Here is a 21802-nt window from a genome sequence, read left to right as displayed (position 1 = left end):
CACGATAAAAAGTTATTGTTAGAGCCATAAAGCATCGAAAAGGCATCGTGAAGACCTACAACTAGAACGAAATAGGCATCGTGAAAAAAACTATCATGAAAAGTATCGTGAAAACTTTCTTAGGTTCATCAAAGTCTACAGCCGAGCAACATTGGTCGGAGCAATTCGCTTCACGACATGAAAGCAATCGTGAAAACTTGGCGGAATCGACTTCCCATGACGTCAGATGATCTGTCTCATTGGAGCGACATTTTCACATGGAGACATCATCATTATCAGGTATATGAGTTGGTTGAAAAGTTGCGTTTGTAACTTGACCATAGTTGATTGATGTTGAGGATTGACTGCACCTGGTAAAGATAAAGTTTTTCTATCGAATGATTTTCGCCACTTAGTTTACCAAATAGCAAAGCACGCAAAGTGATATTTAAAATTTTAAGTGAAAGGTACTAATTTAACACTTGCATAATTGAATATGTATTTTGAGTTGAGTTTATTTCTTGGTGAAAGACAACGTAGCCACGCAATTGCACTAAAACAATCACCAAGCCGGAAATAGCTGCACAATGTTGAAACGTTATTAAGCGCAAAACGGTGAAGGGCACAATTGGTGGATCATTGCTAAACGCGCTGCAGCTACATCGTATATGCATACCAGCTAACACAGTTTAATAAAAAAAATACAATCTATAAAGAGCAAGCTTATTTTATGTTGTTAAGCCTTTTTCCTGAAAGATTTTTAAATATACAAAACCTTCCCGTCGTAACAGGCGATCGTGCAAGCTTACGACACAGCGTCAGCATCTCAGCAAGACCCGAACTCGACGCACGCAATGTTAGGAGTCCACGCTTCGGCCTCTGCAATCATCCACTATGGAAAGGTTGCAAGAAAACATGGTCAGATCAACTCCGCTCTCGATTCCCTTTCTCGCATCCACGCTATTCCTTCTGTTCCCATCGTCGATTGTTTCCAGAAGATTCGACAGCAAGTCAAGTGTTATCTGCAGATGGCCGCTGTGATGGGGAAGAACGAATGTATGCAGGTGAGAGGGTTGAGGGTTCGAATCCCGCCGAGGCTGACTATCCCCAAGAAAAAATATGTTTTTGTTTTTAATGACCTTTGCGGAATTGTTTGTATGAATAACTGGTTTATGGCTCTTAAACCATTTCTACAAAGAAAGTAGATTTAATTGACCTGGAAAAAAGGAAAATCGAAAAATAATTGTTTAATGATTAATGAGTGATAAATTGCTGCTTTTCAACGTCTGAAATACTTAAGAATTCAAATCCAACTGAATTAATTAGAAAAGAAAATCAAATTTTTTTGTTGATCCCACTTTTTCTAGATTTACGTTCGAAATATTTAACCAGACAAAACATTCTATGGGTTTATATCCAGACAGTACAACATTCACTTAAATTTACAATGAATTTTATGATTCAGGGTTTGGAGGTGATCGAATCAACCAACCTCAAATATTTCACACACGAGATGACCGCAGAGTTTTACGCGTTAAAGGGAATGTTTCTGGCCCAGATAGGAAAATCTGACGAAGCCAACAAAGCTTTCTCTGCCGCCGTTCAAATGCACGACCACCTCGTGAAAGCCTGGGCTCTCTGGGGAGATTATCTGGAGTCTGTATTCGTCAAGGTTTGTTGCCGTGTTTGTTGGTTATTTGTCTTTGATTCTACCTTCGTGCACTTTATGCTTTCCCAACTAGAGTAAAAATATAAATCTCTTGACTCAATTTAACACTTTATAACCTTCAGAGACCTTCGAACATTTTAAACCTCGTGTTATTCTAACCTCATTGTTGCTGCCTCTGGGAGTTTCTTTTTCTTTATTTTATTTTTCACTTGTTGGGACTCAAACTTGGTAAAAGTTTGGGTTTGAGCCTACCCTTGAGGCCATGGCGTTAAGGTTTCTCGCTCAGAGATACAGAATAAGGATCAAAAGGGGATCAAACCGCAAACTGCGTGCTTTTTGCGGCATTAGTTTCTAACACAATATTTTTTTCAACCTTTCTGGTCCGGCAAATTCTGCCGGTGTAAAACGACTAAATGTATATTTAAGTTCCTGCAATAAAGTTGTCAATATTTCCCAATTTTTCAGAACGGGAATCCCCCTAACACTGCTGAGCACTCAGGCGTGTCAGCGATCACGTGTTACCTCCACGCATGTCGTCACCAGAACGAACACAAATCACGGAAATATTTGGCCAAAGTCATCTGGTTGCTAAGTTACGACGACGCTCAGTGCACGTTGGCCGAGGCCGTCGATAAAGTGAGTTTGGATAAAAAACTATTTATTATAATGTTCTGTGAAATTAAAACATGAATTCGAATTGGAAGAGAACTTGTTGGGTCAAAGTTTAAACTCTTACACTTCAACACTTAACATTTTATATCTATAAACTTAAGACATGTTTTCTTTGAAAGTAAACTATTCATCCGAAACTGTCGCTACCTTGTCTTTGCAGTAAAGTTACTGATTTTATCTTTTGCTTTTTTCGCCTCAGCATCTAGTTTGTGTAAAACTATTCACTCACAGTTCTTAATCATATGTGGTCATCCCCAATATCTACAATACTACGGCACCTTCCCACCCCAACTAACTTATCCCTCTTTCCCCCAGTATTCCGTCGGCGTCCCTCCGATCCAGTGGCTTGCTTGGGTTCCACAACTGCTCACTTGTCTAGTTTGTGGACACGGTGGAAAGTTACTTAACCTTCTCAGCCATGTGAGTATATTTGACCTTCTGTATTGCTGGTGAAAACTAAAACGTTTCTATAACTAATGATGCCACGAGCAAACTTCGGAACTTTTTAATGAAAAAAAAAACATACCGTTTCAGGTGGCTCGAGTTTACCCTCAGGCAGTTTACTTTCCGATCCGGACTCTCTACTTGACTTTGAAAATCGAACAACGAGAAAGATACAAGAGCGCCGAGGCGACCCCAAGCGGCGAGAAGAAACCGAAACTCTCTACTGACAGCCAGGTGGGGAGTCCCCTCCGTTCTATGCTGATATTATATGAATTATTTTTTTATTTTCAAAGTAAAAACAATAAAGGTTTTTGAACCAATGTGAGGTAATTTAACTCGACTAATGTGTCCAATTTACCAATTTTATATTCATTTTAATTTGCTCAATTATTTATTTTACAGACATCTGAAAGTTCGGAACTGCAGCCTGATCAACCGGACAGTCAAGGTTAGTTAAGATTTCTTTCAAACAAATATAAGCTGCAGACAGTGCTTGCAGTTCAACCTATACGATCTCATCAGTACAGCTTACAGCGTGACAAAACAAGGCATATTGACTAGTGCAGGCATTTAACGGCGCATTTATTTGCCATTTGCTTTCTCAATTATTCCTATGTTTGTAAATTTTGTCATGTAAACATGAGTGTTACAATCTCCATGTTATTGTACAACTATTTATTATGCAAGAGGTTTCATACCGAATCACAGCCGAGACAATGTGTAAGGTGTAGAATAAATGTAGCTTGCGGTGGGATTCGAACTCTTAACTGTGGCCTTTCTTGGGCTTGTGCCTTGCTAAATTACTTTGTTCGCTTTTTGATTAATCCGTTTTCCCGCGCAGATTCAAAATCGCAGCCGCTGACATCCAGCCAATCATCATCTAGTGGCGGCGATGCTGGTCCAATCAGAGCCACTCCATCGATGTGGAGGTGTAGTAGAATCATGCACATGCAGAGAGATCTTCATCCAACTCTTCTCTCATCCCTGGAGGGAATCGTCGACCAGATGGTCTGGTTCAGGGAGAATTGGCATGAAGAGGTGACGTTTCTCTGCTATAGCTTCTTTGTTTGATTTTTTTAAAGAGGTTTCAAACAGTTTGTTACTGTTTGCTTGAGTGTTTAGAACTAAATTTTGCGTGGTTGATTTTTAACGTAAACGCCACACTATTCTGTTTTCTGTAAGTTTCTGTTTTTATTTTCAGGTTCTTCTAACGCAAAAAATTAATCATTCTTTGTTTTTTGAGCTTTCGTTTTTATTCCAGGTTCTCCGTCAACTTTGCCAGGGTCTCGCGAAATGTTACAACGTCGCGTTCGAGAACAAAGCGGCGGTTTCCCGCGCGAAAATCACCCCCCACACTCTCAACTTTGTTCGAAAACTCGTTTCAACTTTCGGAGTCGGAATCGAGAACGTTTCAAACGTCACACAGACTTTCTCCAGTGCTGCGTCGGAATCGTTGGCTCGCCGCGTCCAGGTGGGTCACGTGATAAACTGGCGGGTCACGTGATAAACTGGCAGGTCACGTGATGGAATTGCAGATCACGTGATAAACTTGTAGGTCACGTAATACGCTTACAAGTCACGTGATATAGTTGCTGGTCACGTGATACAGTTGCATGTCACGTGATAAACTGACAGATCACGTGATATACTTACAGATCACGTGATACACTTTTAAGTCACGTTAAACAGTTGCAGGTCACGTGATACGCTTGTAAGTGTATCACGTGATCTGTAAGCCATTAATTTTAATTAAGTAGGCCTATCCAACGCTTATACGGATGACGACCAACGCGCTTGATCTTGTCCATCGAATTTTTAACGCCAAATATTGTTGACATGTTGATGTTGTATTGTTGACATGGCCTCTACAGTAGTAAACACACTGGGCAAAGTAATTGTGGTGTTGGTTTAACAACACTGACCATGTTTGCTCCCCTTATTTAATGAACGTGAAACACTGAGCCAGGATGATGTTTGACCCCGGCATGACCTGTTGACGTCATATATGATTATTTGCATATCAGGCCACAGCGCAAGACCCGGTTTTCCAGAAGATGAAAACGCAGTTCACAACCGACTTCGATTTCAGTTTGCCGGGTTCAATGAAGCTCCACAACGTCATACAGAAACTCAAGAAGTGGATCAAAATATTGGAAGCAAAAACCAAGGTATGGACTCTGACTATGTTTACATGCCACAGTGTGGTTGGAACTTACAATTATGTTGTTGTAAGTTTCACCAACTGCAAGCTCGGCGTTTGTTCCACAAAACTTTGTTGAATTTGGGGTGCTTTGTATAAAAGAGTTGAAAGGTGTTTTTGTGATCGAATATTGTTAGCGTGCAATTTGCTGACCCCAAGCAATAAGTCCAGATGTCTAGCTGGCAAAGGTGTATGTAATTTAACTTGTCTGAATTAATTTATCAGCGTGTACCTCAGTTGTTGGAGGTTGAGCCGGTTTAGTTCATGTTGTTGGTTCGAATCTCATCGCGAATTGCCAAGATTGCGTCTTTTTAATTGCCGTTTATGACAAGACAATTGCACATCACAAAACAACAATGACCACTTCGCAACGTAGTAATATTTTACACAAAAACATTGGCTTGTATCATCGTGCTAACAATAACAAGTTTATTACGCTTACCCACAGATAATGCCGAAGTCGTTTTTGATCGAGGAAAAATGTCGGTTTTTGAGCAACTTTTCTGCGAGCACAGCGGAAGTTGAAATTCCCGGTGAATTTCTGATGCCCAAACACACCCATTATTACGTCAAAATCGCTCGATTTATGCCTCGTGTTCACGTGGTGCAGAAACACAATACTGCTGCTAGGAGACTATACATCCGTGGACACAACGGAAAGATTTATCCATATTTGGTAAGATTAAAACTGCTACTTGTTTGATAATTTTTTTGGCATATTAAAGAAAAAAAATCTGGATTGTCGATTTTTTGGTTGTTGATGAAAGAATGTCAAAAACATCCATATAAACTGAAGACACGGCACACCGTTTCATCCTATAAGGTCTCAACAGTGCAGGTGGTGACAACGAACTAGCTGTATTGGATAGTGTTGCCAGACTGTAACTTCACCAAGCTGTTCGATGCCACAACTGGGCATACACCACAGAGTAAACTGGCTCACAATGACCAAGCAACTTCCTGGGAACTAAAGTGGTGTTGACTCAGTGTCATTTTTGCAATTAACCAATAAACCTCGTTGAACGAATCCTAAAATCAAAATATTACAATTGTTTCTTATTGCCTCGAATGTTTTTACCTGCCTAATGTCACGCCCCCTAATACCTGCCAATCACGTTACAGGTGATGAACGACGGATGTCTGATCGAGTCTCGGAGGGAGGAAAGAGTCCTCCAGCTCCTCCGACTCCTCAACCCGGGATTGGAGAAGCGCAAAGAGACCGCCAAACGCCAACTACTCTTCACTGTGCCACGAGTGGTCGCTGTTTCTCCCCAAATGCGTTTGGTGGAGGACAACCCTTCTTCACTGTCGCTCCTCGACATTTACAAGATCAGGTGAGCATGTGGATTTGGTGGTTTCGTTGTAATTTTGTTTGAGTACGTTCAATTACGGATTTCCCAAGTAAACAGGAAAACAAAATCGATGAGGTTCTACTGTTCTATGGTGATTTTTCATGACACGCCAACCGAAATGTGTGTTTATATTGAAGTAACACTTTAACCTGTTACACTGCTTGTTTTCGGTTTTTATCATTCCATTGTCTTAAAATTCAGCCTACATGCACAAAACACTTTGTTCTCTGCTTACTATTAAGGTCACCTGACACAATCCACTACGTCCCACAAAAAGGTTGGCAAAAGCCATCCTGAAATTAACATGGGCAAACGCCTCTTAAAAGGTTGCCGACCCCTGCCCTACAGCGTTGGATATTTTGTGACTGTGGTGGAACGTATGTTGTGCAAACATTGCAGTGATGTTGGAGCAAGTTTGCCAGCAGACGTACAACCATCGTCACCCGAACATCGCCAAATATTAACTTAAAAACGGGGTGATATGAACTTTACATAACTTTTTGTGCTAAATAAACCTGGCAAACTGTTTGTATCAAGGGTAAAATCCTTTAGTAATTATTTGATTTGCCATTATATATATATATATATATATACACACTCATATATTTATTTCAAATTAATAATAGATGCACAAAAAAATCAGTGGAGCATGACGCCCCTATAACCCGCTTCTATGAACGACTCACAACGGTTCAAGCAAGATCGACCCAGGTGTGTTACGTTAAAGTTTAAAGTTTCTGGGGTGTTGTATTTCCTGTCGTATTTCATTTCTTAGTTGTTCTAACCTTTGCACTGCTTTAAACTTGTGTGATTTTAAACCATGATACAAACGCCATGTTTATTTAAACTTATTGGTTTGTTTTCCTTGTGAAAGTTGCTGATTTGAAACAATAAACTGACATTCTGCTAAGCAGCGCTACCCAACCCTCACTGTTTGTGGCACACTCACAAATTACAATATTGTTCGTCGCACACTTTGCAAGCTCAAAAAGTGTTCAAAGAAATTGGATTGCATCTTTACATATGTTTACTTTTGATGACAAATAGTGTAAACTACTGGATCTTTGACGCTGTCATGCAAACCTGCTTCTCGACATTATAAACTAAAACAATATGTGATAGTCGGTTTGCAGCAGTTACATCAACAATTTTAGGTGTAATTGCAACATTTCAAGTCTAACTAAGATCTTTACAACCATATAATTCATTCCTTCAAGTTCTTCTTAGTGTTGGTTTCGGATTTTGCTTAATCTTTTACAAACAATTTCTTCTTTGGAGCCTCAGAACAGTTTTTATCACCTCTACCACTACGCAGGTTTCACATCAAGTCCTGCGTGATATTCTCAAAGACGTTCAGAGCAATCTTGTGCCTCGCAGTATGCTAAAGGAGTGGGCGATCAACGCATTTCCTGATGCTACGGATTACTGGACATTCCGCAAGTCTCTCTCGCTCCATCTAGCGTTACTTGGTTTCGCAGAGTTCGGACTCTACTTGACTCGGTTGAAACCGGAAATGATGCAAATTGCGCAGGATTCCGGTCATTTGCATGCGGCCTACTTCCGGTGAGACGAGAAATTACATCTAGTTTTTTTTTCAATAGATAAATTAATGTTAATTTTGTTTTATTTTAAATGACCAGTTGGCATATAGCTTAAACAACGAGACACATGCAAAATCTAAAAAGTAAATTTTAAAAGAACAATATCAAATACAGTAAAAGCCAAAAACGTGCGGTTTAAAGCGGAATATAGTTACCCATTGTCTTATTCCGGTGATAGCGCACCAATACTGGCGGTTTTTACAAAGTTTTTTGATTAATTCATAACGTCGCCAAGTTTTTATCGCAGATTTGATGTGAGCGATGCGAGGGGTGAATTAAACGCGAACCGTCCAGTTCCATTCCGTCTCACCCCGAATATTGCTGAGTTCCTATCGCCGGTGGGTGTCAGTAGTGTGCTCACAGCGGCCATGATTGCAACAGCCCGATGTTTTCTTCAACCAAACTTCAAGGTAACATTTTTTTGTTAGATTAAAAGCATTTTCTTAAGCTTTATACTTGCTTGTTACGTCACGATAATGTAATCAACCATTGTGCGTCATCAAGAAGTTTAACGTGTCAGTTTTATTTTTAGTTCGAAGGTTTATTGCGCGCAGTGATGCGTGACGAGATAATCACATGGCACAAGAAAAAACAGGACGACAACAACAGCAGCCAATCAGCGCCTGCCACGTCACAATCCAACACCACGTTGCAACCTCCGGAAATGGAAAGGTTAGAAATTTTAGTTAGTTATATATACTGAAACTTTAGATTAACATGAATGTAAGACCAGCGATTTACTCATTCTTAAAAGAAAAATCTAGCCTGCGGTAGGATTCGAACCAACGACCAGAGTCTTTCCGGAACTCGCGCTCTCTCTTAGTTAAGCTTCAAAAATTTAAACATTTCCACGTTATATTCTTTTGTACCATTTTAACTTGAAGGATGCAAGGTAAAACAAACAATAAATTCCGTTACAATTGTCATTCACAAAAAGGATCGGTAGTTTGATTGTGACGCCATAATTGTTTGCAGCGATCAGCTGGTGACTTTAGTCAACCACGCTGTGACGTCAGTGATGACGCGATTACAAACTCTGGCCACCATGGAAGGAGGAGAGAGCAAAGTGACGACACTTGTTGCTGCAGCGAATTCGCTGGACAACTTGTGCAGAATGGATCCGGCCTGGCATCCGTGGTTGTGACGTCATAAACACTATTGTACGTCACAGTGTATTAGCATGCAACATTAACTGCCAACCTCGTGTGCTTTTTGTACATTTGTAATGAATTGTGCCATTAACCGATTTTCGAGTGCGTAGAAATAAAATTGCCAACTTAGTTTATTGTGTCCTTGTTACTATTTGTCGGTTATTTGCTCGTTTGCTAACATTTATCCTGAAGTTCTGCTTTCGTGTGCAGAAATGCGGTCTGCTAAAAGTGACAACAGTTCTGTTCAATTGCGATATGCCGTGCACAGTAATGCGTCTTTGATGTTGCTTTCTGAAACGTCTTTTGTAAAAACTTGTGTTCCAACAAATAGAAAGAATTTAATTATTTAAAAATTAGAGTAGAAATCCAAAATCGCCTGTTCGAGACACAAGCAGACGGCTAAATTACATTGAAAGGTGGTTGTGCTTTCTGATAGAGATATTTTGACCAGGTTTGAAAATGTACTTGCCGCTTATGGAATCAGATACGTTTTACTTCTCAAATAAAATTGTTGTTTAAAAATCCGTTTAAGGATCTTCAGAACAGCCTTTGCCAATTCGTTTGAAACCGCCAACTATTCTTGGACCCTTTTCTGTGTTTGCAGGAACGTAACTGTTTTTCTTTACCCAATGATTCAGCATTTTTGCAACCCTTAGGAACCTGAACCTCCTGGAAACCTTTGCTTAAATGTTAGGGTGTCAGCCAGCGAAGTGTCAACTTTAGCAGGTGGTCCATTTCAAAGTGAACTAAAAAAAGAAATTTCGTGTCAAGTTTTGTTCGCACGGGAGACTGTCACGCAAAAGTGTCTGACATATTTATCACAACTCACTAATACACATGTCAACCAGTACATTACTGTAGATTAGGGTAGTGATATCGTCTTATCGTCCATTATTCGCATTCCAATGAAACCTGATCAGCTTTTTGCTAAACTCGCGGGCAGCGCTATAATAAACTGCACGTGCTAGCGAATGTTACAATTCAGCAAAAACTTTGTCGCAAACGTTTGTAAATATTATACTTCGGTTGGCAAATAAAAAACAAAGTCGCTCTTTGCAGCGAAACCCCCGCTTTATTCCTAGTTGCCTAGGTCAGTGGTGGTCCGCGGCCCGGTGCCAGTCCGCGAGAAGTTCGTTACCGCGCCATATACTTTTTCAGGTTAAATTCTTTGAAACATTGCATTTTGTTTCCTGGTTATGATAAACTAATTTAGAAGTCTAAATATTTGTTGTTTTTTGAAGGCCGGTCGCGATAAAACTTTAGTTTTTTAAAATGGTCCGCAAGACTAAAAAGGAACGTTCGAAGAAAAATAAAATACTTAGATGTTGGCTGCTAAAATAAAAAAAATGTTGGCCGCTTTAAATTGTCTGTAATTCTTTCCACCATGTAAGAGACAGTAAAAAGCAAAGATTTAACTAAAAAAATGTTACAAAGTCGTATGTAGTGTTTCCTAACTGCTAATTGCTATTACATTTTTTTCGACTGAACCCAGTTTACACACCTGGCGGATTGTGACGTAACACAGCCATCATCTCTCGACAATTGAAATCGCGCTTCGTCACAGACGCAACATTCCGACGTCGAAGCGAGGAGAGCGCGACGCACGCCTTGTGACGTCACAATCTGCGCGGCTCGGGAATTGAGTTGTTGGCAGTTGAGCCGCAGTTCGTCTGTTGCTGCTGATAGCGAAGGCTGGAAGCTTCCAGACCCCAGATCGAGTTGGAGTTCAGTTCAGTTTTGCTTGTAGAAGTTGTTTCTTATCTGACACTGGACCAGCCATTTGACTTAATGGTTTCCGCGGCAACATTTTTCACCGTTTGTTTGACAAGAAACAGATTCCTGATTGTGGTTTGAAGTGAAAGTCGAAATTTTTGTGGATTCTCAGTTAAAAGCTAGACCTGCTTTGTAAGATCGAGATAGTGGTGCTGTGTTCTGTAAAATGTATTTCTTGTGTGGAAAATACTTCAGATAACAAGATGAATTTTACTGTGTCTGCTAGGGTTTCTCTTTAACGGAGCTTAGTGTCCAGCCTTTTTGCAAGCAACCGCTGATTTAGAACACTTGGCTTTGTTTAGGAGTCAAAGTTGCATAAAACATACGTCATTGCACCAATAACTTTATGCGACACTTATCAAGTAATTGATGCGAGTAACGACTCATTGAATAATGTAAGTTATATTTTAAAGCAGATTATTTTAGCTACGTTGCACTAGTAGATGTTATAAGGTTGTAAGCCGCCACTGTCTGTCATAACATAAACATCTGCTTGGTTAGTTTGAATTTGCATTTCATAGTTATGTTACTTGCACGACACAGATATAGAAAGTTCACTGGCTAATCACGAACACAAACTGTTGAAGATCTTTAGCTAGCAGCGTAAATGACAGCAGCCTCGCAAATTCGCACAAAATTCCGCGGTTTATTGGTTCATGTTTTCCGGCAAAGCTGAAAATTATTTTGGTACCTTAAGCCGGTTGCTTGCGGCAGAACTTCTGGCAGTGAGGCAAATTTCATGTTGTGCTGATTGAACGTTTGTGTTATAAGTTGTCAATAGTAATATCATAGTTGGTATAACATGATTGGTAATGTTAAGAATGCTGTTTGTGTTTGATTGTTATTGTGGAACATCGACACAATGGGTTAACAAAAAACTTGTTATTTAACAGGTTTCCATTGTTGAACAAACAGCATTAGTTATAAATCGAATTTGTTTGTTACAATAACAACTGCACTTAATATGGTGAAGTTTGGCCTGTAGTAACCCCACACACGCCCACATATTGTGCCAATCAAGTCTGGTTAAGTCTTTGACAAGTTGAGGATGTGTTGACAATGGATTCGTTCGATTACTCCAATCAACCCACTTTTCCTCTTGACAGCTGTGATCACGTGAAACCTGTCAATGTGACGCAACAGGTAAAGCTATTTAAACGTCATAATAGACGAATTATCATAAATTGTTAAACAAAAACGACAATAACAAATGGAATTATGAAATGGTAAAGAGAAAGAATATGTTGTGGTACCTGTTACGAGTATGATGTCATAATTTTATCAAACTTTAAATCACTATGATGTCATAATGTGTTGGCATACAACTGGTCGTTGCGCGAATAGTTAGGGGCAAATTGTAGCCTTGCGTAAATATAGAAACGTTGTTACAAGGCATTTCAAGTTGTTATCTTTGTGCTAGATCTAAAAAAGTTTTCATTGACGCAAGGCTGTTTTTTCCATATGTGTGAAGTCAAACACTGTTTCTAAAGCATAATGGCCATTTCTTCAATTCATTAGATTGTAAACTTTTAATTTCTAAAATAACTGGAGTTAAGTCAAAGAAAATGTGGTGGAAAATTGTTTATTACACTTGCTTGACTATTTTTTTTTTGTTTCAGTTTGTTACACGTAAAGTCACGCACCAGGTTTTAGCAAGCTTTTTGCACCAATCATGTCACGTTAAATCAAATATATACGTTATGTGTTTCCACCACAGAACGCTGGTTTCCACGGCAACGATGATGACGACAGCTCGAAGGACAGCAAGTCGAGTCGTGGTGACGTCAACATCCCGAATTCGTTCGTTGAAGTTCGCTACGATGATCTGCACTTTATGGAGTGTTGTGGTGAGGGGTCGTTCGGTAGCGTGTACAGAGCTCTGTGGCTGTCACAGGGAAAACAAGAGGTGGCCGTGAAGAAACTGCATCACATGGATAAAGAGGTGACAGAAAAGAGTTCGTTATTTTACTGCCAGAATGTTAAACACTCAACAACTAAATTTCAAATTTTAATGTTATGTCCTGAAGTATGCGAAGCCAAAAGTGTACTGCAAGCCTGCAGCCAAACAATTTTACTAAATGTTACCCATATTATAGAGCAATTTAATTCGAACTTACGATTTGTACTTGCTATTCAGCACATAGAGATAATTTGTTTGTTTTGATTTTAGGCTCATGTTCTCAGCGTGCTGAGTCATCGCAACATCATACAGTTCTACGGCGCATGCGCAGAAGCACCGAATTATTGCATTGTCACCGAGTTTGCACCTTACGGAAGTTTGTTCGATTTTCTCGCTACTTCGGAAAGCGACAAGTTGGAGGTAATAATTAGTTGTGTTTGTTGAAAGAGTACAAGAAGATATGATATGTTTGTTGTTGCCGATTTACATTGATGTGGTAGGAACAATTGCAGAGCTTGAATTTGTACGGAAATGTTCGCTTTATCGTTTTGTTTTATTATTTGTGTTGTGGCAAGGTTCAGAAAAGACAACGTACCGTGCTAAACGCAAAGATTGTTTTTCTACGCATGAAGGGATCTTAACATTTAAAGACCACCAATGCAGCCTAAATAACATTTGAAAGTTAGACCACGAAACGCGTCCATTAGTAGAGTTGTTTCGGCTTAACACTTTGAAGGAGCGAAGACCAGCAGCTAAATTTAAACATAAAATTTGACTCAAGTTTTTTTTCAGTTTCCCCAGTTGCTCTCGTGGTCACGTGATATTGCTCTCGGGATGAATTATCTTCATGACGAAGCTCCCGTGACGGTGATACATAGAGATCTTAAGTCAAAGAACGGTTAGTAAAGTAGGCTTTATGACGCAACAGTAGTGATGCTAACAACAAAACTTCAGATAAATTTAAGATAATCCAACTAGTTACATTCGACATTTTTTTCGTAGAGTATCTATGATCTTTTGTTGGGTTAAATTTTGTTGTTCGCAAATATGTTGGATTTAACCAGATAACGGAATAATTAATAAACTAGAAACCTTTTTAAACGTCTAAAATGCTAAATATACTCTTTGACCTGTTGTAACCTTTCTGTTCGGGTTGTCACAGGTCAAGTATAACACCTATGCCTTCAAATAACCATTCGTTAAGGTTACTAAAGTTCATCACCTCATTAACTCTAATCCGTTAATCGTTTTATTTTTGCAGTCGTCATCTGTCGGGATTTCACACTCAAGGTAATGACATCATCATTTGTTAACAGGCAACGAATTGTGACGTAGGTGTTACGTATATGTGTTTCAGATCTGTGATTTTGGGGCGAGCAGGTTTTTTAGTGAAACTATTGTGATGACGGTGACAGGGACTTACCCCTGGATGGCACCCGAACTGATACAGGGGGTCCCTACGTCAGAGCTTTGTGACGTATACTCGTTTGGAGTGGTAAGTTAAAATATGACGTCACTGACTTTTACCTTTGACCAACTGAAGAAAAACTTTAACGATCACTGAAGCAAAACCCATTCGGGCACCTGAGTTAATTTGTGTACTAATGTACTTTATATCAGTCGGCAACCGGTCCGCGACGAGTTCGTTACCAGGCCGTACAATTTTTCGGGTTAAATGCTTTAAAACATTTTGCCCAATTTATCCCGGGGATGATAAAGTAATTTATGCGTTTTCATTGTTAAATGTTGGTAATATTTTAAAGGCCTGTTCGCGATAGAATTTCAGTTTCAAAAAACGGTCCGCAATCGAAAAAAAGTTTCCGACCCCTGTTTTATATCATTCCTTGCATTCTAAATTACTTAAAATCGCACAACTACAGCCTGTATTGCTACTGAACTGGCTGTATGCTATATGTCGTGAAACAACCAACTGCATATAAGTGGAAGTTACTATTGCAACACAAAGCATATAGACACTGTCACGAACTTGATATGTCAAAACAATAAGCAACGGATGTGAAACGTCATTGGTTAAGACATTGCGCACATATGCAAGGCTTAATACATGTGTGGGATGGCTGGCTGCAAGGGAGCGGTAATGCAATCATAAAAGCGCTGAGCTGGGCAGGGCCGGGTCAAAATTAAGACGGGTGGGGGATGGGAAAAACGAATTTTGCCATAAAAAACAGCAAGTCTTAGCCTTTTCCACCGAAATCATTTTCACAAAATTTGCAAGATCTATTTTTCAAAATACATTGCCAGGCTTTCTCAAAACCCTGGCTGAACAAAGACATGAACGCTACAAACAATCAGACAAAATGTTTTTCCTTCCCAAAACTTTTTACCCCAAATTTCGTTTGTACAATTACTTGACTTTCAAATCGTGGCAAATAACATATTAAATTAATTGAAAAATTGGAATCGAACTAAAACTAAAGTCTCACTTCAGTCTATTTTAATAAGCAAAGGACAATGTCATTTTCTGGATTATATATATTTCCAAGTTTGTACTTCCACTAATTTGTTGGTAGCATGTTTCACTTAGTAATCCCCCTTTAGTTAATTATTTGGTTTCACCCTGTACAACACAACCCTGTCCCTCTCTTTCCTTATGCACGCACATGCAAACTGTATTGCAGGTCCTCTGGGAGCTTTTAACTCGTGAGGTTCCGTTCAAGGGATTGCAAGGCTTCCAAGTTGCCTGGGCTGTCGTTGAGAATCAAGAAAGACCTGTTGTTCCCAAGCAATGCCCTGCAAGGCAAGTGAATAACATTAAAAGTTCGATTATTTGCTATTGTGAACAAGATAAGACGCTTTTAAATTATACATACAGTTTTAAACAAAACAAACATTTATTCTTTAGCTTTTCACAATACTTTCTGTACAGTGGAAAGATTTTTTAAACTTCTACTGCTTAACTTTGGACTTAAAAAAGTCCCCTTTTTCAATTTATCTATTTTTTTGGTTTTATTAAATGGATTTTTTGTTACAAACTGACTTAACCAAGATTTAAGTTGACAATGAAATTAATTCCAGTTCAAAGCAATTACCTTTAGTTACCTCAAACCATATAAACAATCATTATAATAACCATAAATCTACACAACTTGGATAGAAATAATTTAACTATAACCCTTTCATAAAAAAAGAACGTTTTTGCTTTAAGGCATTGAGGTGAATAGCTCGACGACTAATTGAAAATCATCGTAACCTTTTCATATTTCCATCCGTTTTTTTATGTTGGCATTTGTGTGTAATTTTACAAACCAACTTTAACTTTAATTCCAAATTATTGGTGAGCTTGAAAAGAGCTTATTGTGAGAATAACGCAGTCGTTGCTTGTCCACCGAAAGTAGAATGAACCAAACAAACAAACTTGTTTCCCTATTCCCTGGTAAACTCAGCCAGTTCTGGATGAGAGCGTTTGTAAATCCCGAACCGCAGACAAGTAATATTTCCCTTTGTCTCATCCGCTTCCTGTGCGAATCGACTGAAATCCCATGAGAGCACATATGATTCACTTAATTTGGCGCTCTCGGCAGACGGGTAAACAAACATAACAGCTTCACGGTAAATAATAATAATGATGATTTCTTACTTCTGCCACAAAATATTAGCTACATTGAATAGTGAAATAGCAAAACGCCTTATGGTACAATCTAATGGGAAATGTGATTTTAAGCGAGTATCAAGCTTCATGTAGATATACAACAAGGCGAAGATTATAATGTGCCCAAATAGATAGAAACATTTGTCTAAATAGTTTCGTTTATGTTTATTACGTCATGTTTTTATTTAGTGTTTACCGGTCGTTAGTTTCAGATTACTGCACATTGTAAACTCATTCACCTTAACTGAATTTGCCCATAACCAACTTTTTATGTTGAGAATTGTTGGTAATCAACTTTCATCGTAAATTTGCCATGAGCTATTTAAAACACGATAAACAGACATTTCTGTGAACGCTTCTCTATTAACTGAAGCGAAACACTTTTGTGGTAAACCGCAGCTATTTTGGAGGTTTAGTCTTGCCTGAAAATTGACTTTAACTTCGGAGTTACGCCCTTAATTGTACATAATACGCCGCATATGAGTTTACCAAGTACATATCTCGTTGCCAGTCCAGTAGTTAGCAAATCGAGTTAAGTCTTCAAGTTCCGTCACAGCGTGCAATTTGCTGCGTTTTGATTTGTTTTGCTGCGAGGCCTTTCAAATTGCTTCCACTATTGCACGAATTTGGCGTTAATTTCGCTCCAACTGCCCCATATTAATTTTTATTGGGTTTTTCACGTCATTAATGAAATCTCGAACAAAACTAATTAAATTATATAATTTCTATATTTAACCACGCTGTTGCTGCTACTGGTTCTGTCAAAGTTCGTAAATAAACGCACATTGTTAAAACATTTGAAGTTAAACAATGTCATACCGATACCTGCGTTGCTTTCATTTTAATCATTTCAGATTACTATACATTGATTTGTGTAAATTTCGTATGTTAGAGAATATTTTCATTTACAAATCTTTCTGAAGCAACAATATCTAAATTTTTACGGGTTATTTTTTCCACAGTTTTTCGGAGCTGATGCAGAAATGCTGGGCGGGCGACGTTGGAACTCGACCGTCGTTCCAAGACATTATTGTGGAACTGAACAGAATGCTCAATGATGGTTGGTTGTATTTCCTTCTGTTGTATACACGGTCACGAAAACACACGACTATTTGTAGTTTAATCCAGTTTACTGAACGAATTTTGAAAAGTTACTTCAACCTTCTAATCTACTTTATAATGCAAAAGTAGAATTATTTTGAATAAATTTGAAATTTTAAGAATGTTAAGATCAAATATCAAGTAGAAATGACAGTAATCAAACGATCAACGACATACAAACCTACATCAATTGTTACTTGTAGATCAATTAGTGGATGACACTAAGGCATTTCTCGACAACAAAGACGAATGGATCCGTGAACTGGATGAGCGGAAGGAAGCTCTCCGTTCTCAGGAGGAAGAACTCGTAAAGAGAGAGGAGCAGATAAAGGAAAGAGAAAGGAGAGTGAAAGAGTGGGAGGAGAAGCTCCGCGAGCAAATGAGAAAACAGGTAAAGTTTCGAAGCTACGAAGTGAAGAACTTCCGTGATGTAAACGAATCACAACAAATCATGCGCAGTTAACTATTGTGCCTTTTTCTAGTATACGATGGAAATCAGGGTTTTGCAACATTCTCGGTAACATTTTATAAAACTAGTTTGCTTGTAACGAACATTGTTCACAAAATATTCAAAACTTGAACTTGTACACGATGTTAGGTCACACCAGTGGTTCCCAACTTATACGGACGAATTCCTCACTAAACAATTCAAAACATTGTCATTCCTCCCTAATATACTACACAGTGGATACTAAACGATACAAAGATCATTTTAAATTGATTGTTTATCAACTTCACAGGATACGTTGCCAGAGCTTATGTGTCTATTTACGTATCAAAGCTGTAAATGTTTTACCTTATTTTTCGTTCACTTTTCAGACGCTTGTGGGCGTTGCGCGATACAAGAAAACCAGCGAAAACCTAAACTGCAAGATTTCAGGGACAGGCGATGGCGCTATTGAGTCGGTTAAAGATGTGCTGAGTCATATTATGTCAAAAAGCAACGTCGGCAGAAACGGGCAACAGGTAACATTGCACATTATTCTCAACATTATACTTAACATTTTGACAACACAAGCTATGCCATCAGTTTCGTAAGTCAAATTATTTACAAATTTATAAACTCCTTGCGTCATGTATGACGTCATGATACATACTTGCTGTGTTTATCTGTGACGTCAACTAAAATCCAATCGCGCCTAACGTTTATCGAACTGCTGGATTGTTTACGTTATTTATGACGTCATAGGTACCTACCACAAACTTCGGTTCTCGAATTTCCGGAGCGAGTCCTTCGATCGAAGGTTTGGGCAAACCGATGCTGCCGATGCGAGCGATTAATCGCCAGGATTCCAAGTCGAGTCTCAAGAGTAACGCTTCAAGCGGTCCAGGATTCGCATCGGGCATCTTCCCGCCAAAACTATCTTCCCCGGAACTAAGTCCGGATGCTGTTATCTCGAGGACTTCTCCCGTGTTCTCCAGGTTAGGAAGGGGAGAGAAGAAAGCTCCTCACATCAAATCTGACATCGATTTCAAGAAAACGGAAACAAATAAATCAATGGACATGTTCTCCCAACCCGACGGGTTTTCGGAATTCACGGGGAGTTTTCCGAACGTTTCCGAAGATTCCCGACCTCGTACGAAGATGCAAAAGCAGGTTTCGTCATCTTCGGAGGAATACAACTTTGAGGGGTCAAAAGTTTCGCGCTGTACGTCGGTCGGGGAGGGCGGGCCTGATGGTGGTGTGCGCATGCGCGAACCCAAAGTACAAAGCTGGGAATCGGCCAAAGGTGAAGCCAAGGTCAACCACAGCGACGAAAAGTTTGAAATGGAAGTCGATGACGACATAAGGGGATTTTCCCGGCCCCCACCGCCGAGTTTGCGGAAGTTGAAATCCCACAATTCCTCGCCTTGTTTGTTCAACAATCTGCAAAACCCTGCTGACCCGGATATATCAGACTCTAGTGAGTCGGATCAAGACATAAGAGCGGCAATAGAAATCATGAGGCAGGAAGATTCAAAGTTGGATGAAAAGTTTGCCGAAGATTTTGTAAAAATTCTCAACAAAGTTAGACGCGATAACCGGAAGCAGAAAAGTTTTCACCGGAATCATCTTCCAGATTCCCACCTTAAAACTAAACTCCCCGGTGCATTGAAATATAAGCTTCTCCAGCGCCATCCAGCGGAGGCGTGTGTGCAAACCAACAGTTTCTCGAGTCGTCAGTCGCACAGTGAGCAGAACAGCTCCGAATCCACAACCCAGTCACGCAGTGGCGCTGTGGTGAAGCGTGAGAACGAGCGGCGTACCGGAAGCCGGAAGTCGTTGAACGAACGCAGCGAAAGCCTGGAAGTTGGAAACACTCAGAATAACCAAATGAGAATGATGGGATCTTTGCTGCCTCAAGCGGCGGTGTCTGAGGAATCAGTACCGATGACGTCAAACCGGTCGGTGTCAGCAGCGCCGACAGTGGCGGATAAATCGGTTCAGGCTGGAATTTGTCGGTGTCCCTTAAAACCTGCAGAGCTCGTCACATCATCAACACAAACATGTGACGTCAAAACCGATAACGTCATCGACGCGCGTTCTGCAATGCCTACAGGGGAAGTGACGTCACCAGCGTCATTTAAATCAGGGAAAAACCCCCAGCGAAAGTCGAGAAAATATTCGGGAAAAACGAAGCTCGGATTTAACGGTAAATTATCTGTTGGTGCTTCCCCGGAATTTGCAGTTAAAGAAGTTGGGAGGAAAGATTTGGAACGAAGCGGTAGTGCACCGGATCAAGCAAAAGAAGAGGGTAAGAAGAAAACTGTGACAGAGAGCGTTTCGGAGTCAGGCTTCTATCGCGGTGGATTCTTACGTAACAGACGATCGCTTCTACCCAGTTATTACCGAAGATATTTTAGCGACAGTGGATTGGATTCGCGTTCCAAGTACGAGAACAGCAGCGCTGGGATTTGGATTCCCACAGCAGTGGAGGGGGTTTACCCATCAGGAGGTGGGGGATCTCCCTCCAGGTCGTGCGAACCCCCACAAGAAGCGCGAAGATCTTTGTGCAGAAGATCCCTCTCCACTTCTGATGCTTCCAAACATCTCTACGACCCCAAGATACTTTCCCTCCGACGCCCCTCACCCAAACCCCACCGTAACCATGACGACAATGCTGGGAAACCCCCGCTTCCTGATGACGACATCGATGACGTAGTGTTTCGTCACAGTTCGACGACAAGCCCTGCGGGGATTCCGCCTCCCTCTTCGACCGATTCCGGATGTGACGACGGGAGAGCTTCCGGCTCCGTCTCCCCGTGCTCCAGCGATCCTCATCCCGTGTTCACCGGAAGACGTGGGTCACGTGACACACCACAGCCAATCAGGAGCGAAGGTTCGCCGTCGCCGGTTCCCATCAAACATCACGTGCGGCGTCGACGCGGTCAGTGTGAGAGACCGAACCTGCAAGGAGGGCAAACTGATGTCACACCCACCCCCAGCCCACAGGAGAGGTTCTCTCCCCAACATTTTGTGTCTGGCTCTCGTGCGCCGCTTAGTGACTGTAGAACGCCGTCTCCAATGGCAACCATGCATCCATCTCTGCATCTTCTTCACCATTCGTCCTCATCAGCAGGAGATCCGAGCGAGGAATCAGCATCAACGACATCCAGGAGAGTCAGTCTTCCATGCCGCTTCCTCACACAAGTAAATTTACCGAGCTCACCGAGGAACAACTGGATGAGGGAAGCGTCGTTTTCCGACAACTCGACGAATCTATCGCCTCCTAATCCCCAACATCCGGGTGTCCGGAGCCGACCCACCAGAGAGCGTGACATCATTGAGACTGATGACTTTACTTACATCATCAGACCACGTGGTCGACGTGTTATCTGACTTTTATTCGTGTTTCAACATTTACAATTTCAACAGTTTTTAATCACTGAAGTTGCATTTTATAAATTTACATTTGAATAACTTTCAAACCTTGCCTGAAACTGTAACTGGCAACTTTTTCTTAATTTGTTAGAATATTCAAGGCTTGAACTCGTTATGTTGTTAATCCTTATCTCTTGTACACTGAACAATGCTTTTAATATTGCTGCTACAAGTTACAAAGAACTTTCCAAAATCTGTGAACATTTTAAACTAACCATGGTTGTTCCGTTAGGTGGAATCAAAGCGTTACTTTGTTGCAACCCTGCTTGTTAAAACCTACCGATGCTGTGTGTTGTTTTTGCTGTTGGTTGAAATTCTTTCGCTAATGAGTCCAAACCTGTTGATGTAATAACCCAGAAGGAACGATCAATCGATAGGTACATGCGTACATCATTTAAATACTTTCTTAGTTTACTCTAGTTTATCCCCGTATGACTCAGAAATAGATCCAAGTTAAATCTTTGCCGCTATAGCAGTGATTTTGGGAT

The 21802-nt window shown here is 40.3% G+C and overlaps 2 protein-coding genes across 3 annotated transcripts in view; both read left to right on the top strand.

Annotated features, from left to right (window-relative positions):
- Positions 1-9197, top strand: part of LOC145212495 (transformation/transcription domain-associated protein-like) — a 47544-nt gene extending 38347 nt beyond the window's left edge. For both annotated transcript variants that reach the window (XM_080080638.1, XM_080080631.1), the window contains exons 60-76: positions 124-279; positions 771-1043; positions 1445-1651; positions 2114-2284; positions 2636-2740; positions 2855-2998; positions 3167-3212; positions 3606-3802; positions 4026-4235; positions 4789-4932; positions 5413-5640; positions 6087-6298; positions 6943-7027; positions 7632-7879; positions 8165-8327; positions 8450-8589; positions 8893-9197. In XM_080080638.1, coding sequence (XP_079936764.1) covers positions 124-279; positions 771-1043; positions 1445-1651; positions 2114-2284; positions 2636-2740; positions 2855-2998; positions 3167-3212; positions 3606-3802; positions 4026-4235; positions 4789-4932; positions 5413-5640; positions 6087-6298; positions 6943-7027; positions 7632-7879; positions 8165-8327; positions 8450-8589; positions 8893-9061 — 2898 coding nt within the window. In that variant the 3' untranslated portion in view covers positions 9062-9197. The remainder of the gene's footprint in view (positions 1-123; positions 280-770; positions 1044-1444; positions 1652-2113; positions 2285-2635; positions 2741-2854; positions 2999-3166; positions 3213-3605; positions 3803-4025; positions 4236-4788; positions 4933-5412; positions 5641-6086; positions 6299-6942; positions 7028-7631; positions 7880-8164; positions 8328-8449; positions 8590-8892) is intronic.
- Positions 9198-11714: 2517 nt separating this feature from the next.
- LOC145228945 (uncharacterized) lies at positions 11715-21688 on the top strand. Its single transcript, XM_080094171.1, has 11 exons — positions 11715-11984; positions 12559-12783; positions 13012-13161; positions 13534-13639; positions 14003-14031; positions 14099-14236; positions 15381-15499; positions 17314-17411; positions 17656-17843; positions 18272-18418; positions 18642-21688. Exons 1-11 carry the CDS (start codon positions 11901-11903, stop codon positions 21270-21272), a joined length of 3915 nt encoding a protein of 1304 aa, XP_079950297.1. The 5' UTR covers positions 11715-11900; the 3' UTR covers positions 21273-21688.
- Positions 21689-21802: the final 114 nt, after the last annotated feature.

This window comes from Phallusia mammillata, chromosome 1, assembly GCF_965637545.1.
Source record: "Phallusia mammillata chromosome 1, kaPhaMamm4.hap1.1, whole genome shotgun sequence".
Taxonomy (NCBI): domain Eukaryota; kingdom Metazoa; phylum Chordata; class Ascidiacea; order Phlebobranchia; family Ascidiidae; genus Phallusia; species Phallusia mammillata.
This window is presented reverse-complemented; position numbering and strand designations above follow the sequence as displayed.

Bases quoted from the DNA above. Each gene is read 5' to 3' on its own strand.
- LOC145228945 (XM_080094171.1), top strand. From the start codon at position 11,901: ATGGATTCGTTCGATTACTCCAATCAACCCACTTTTCCTCTTGACAGC. The intron at 17,412-17,655 runs GTTGGTTGTATT...TGTTACTTGTAG, and splicing joins GAACAGAATGCTCAATGATG to ATCAATTAGTGGATGACACT. The intron at 17,844-18,271 runs GTAAAGTTTCGA...TTCACTTTTCAG, and splicing joins GCGAGCAAATGAGAAAACAG to ACGCTTGTGGGCGTTGCGCG.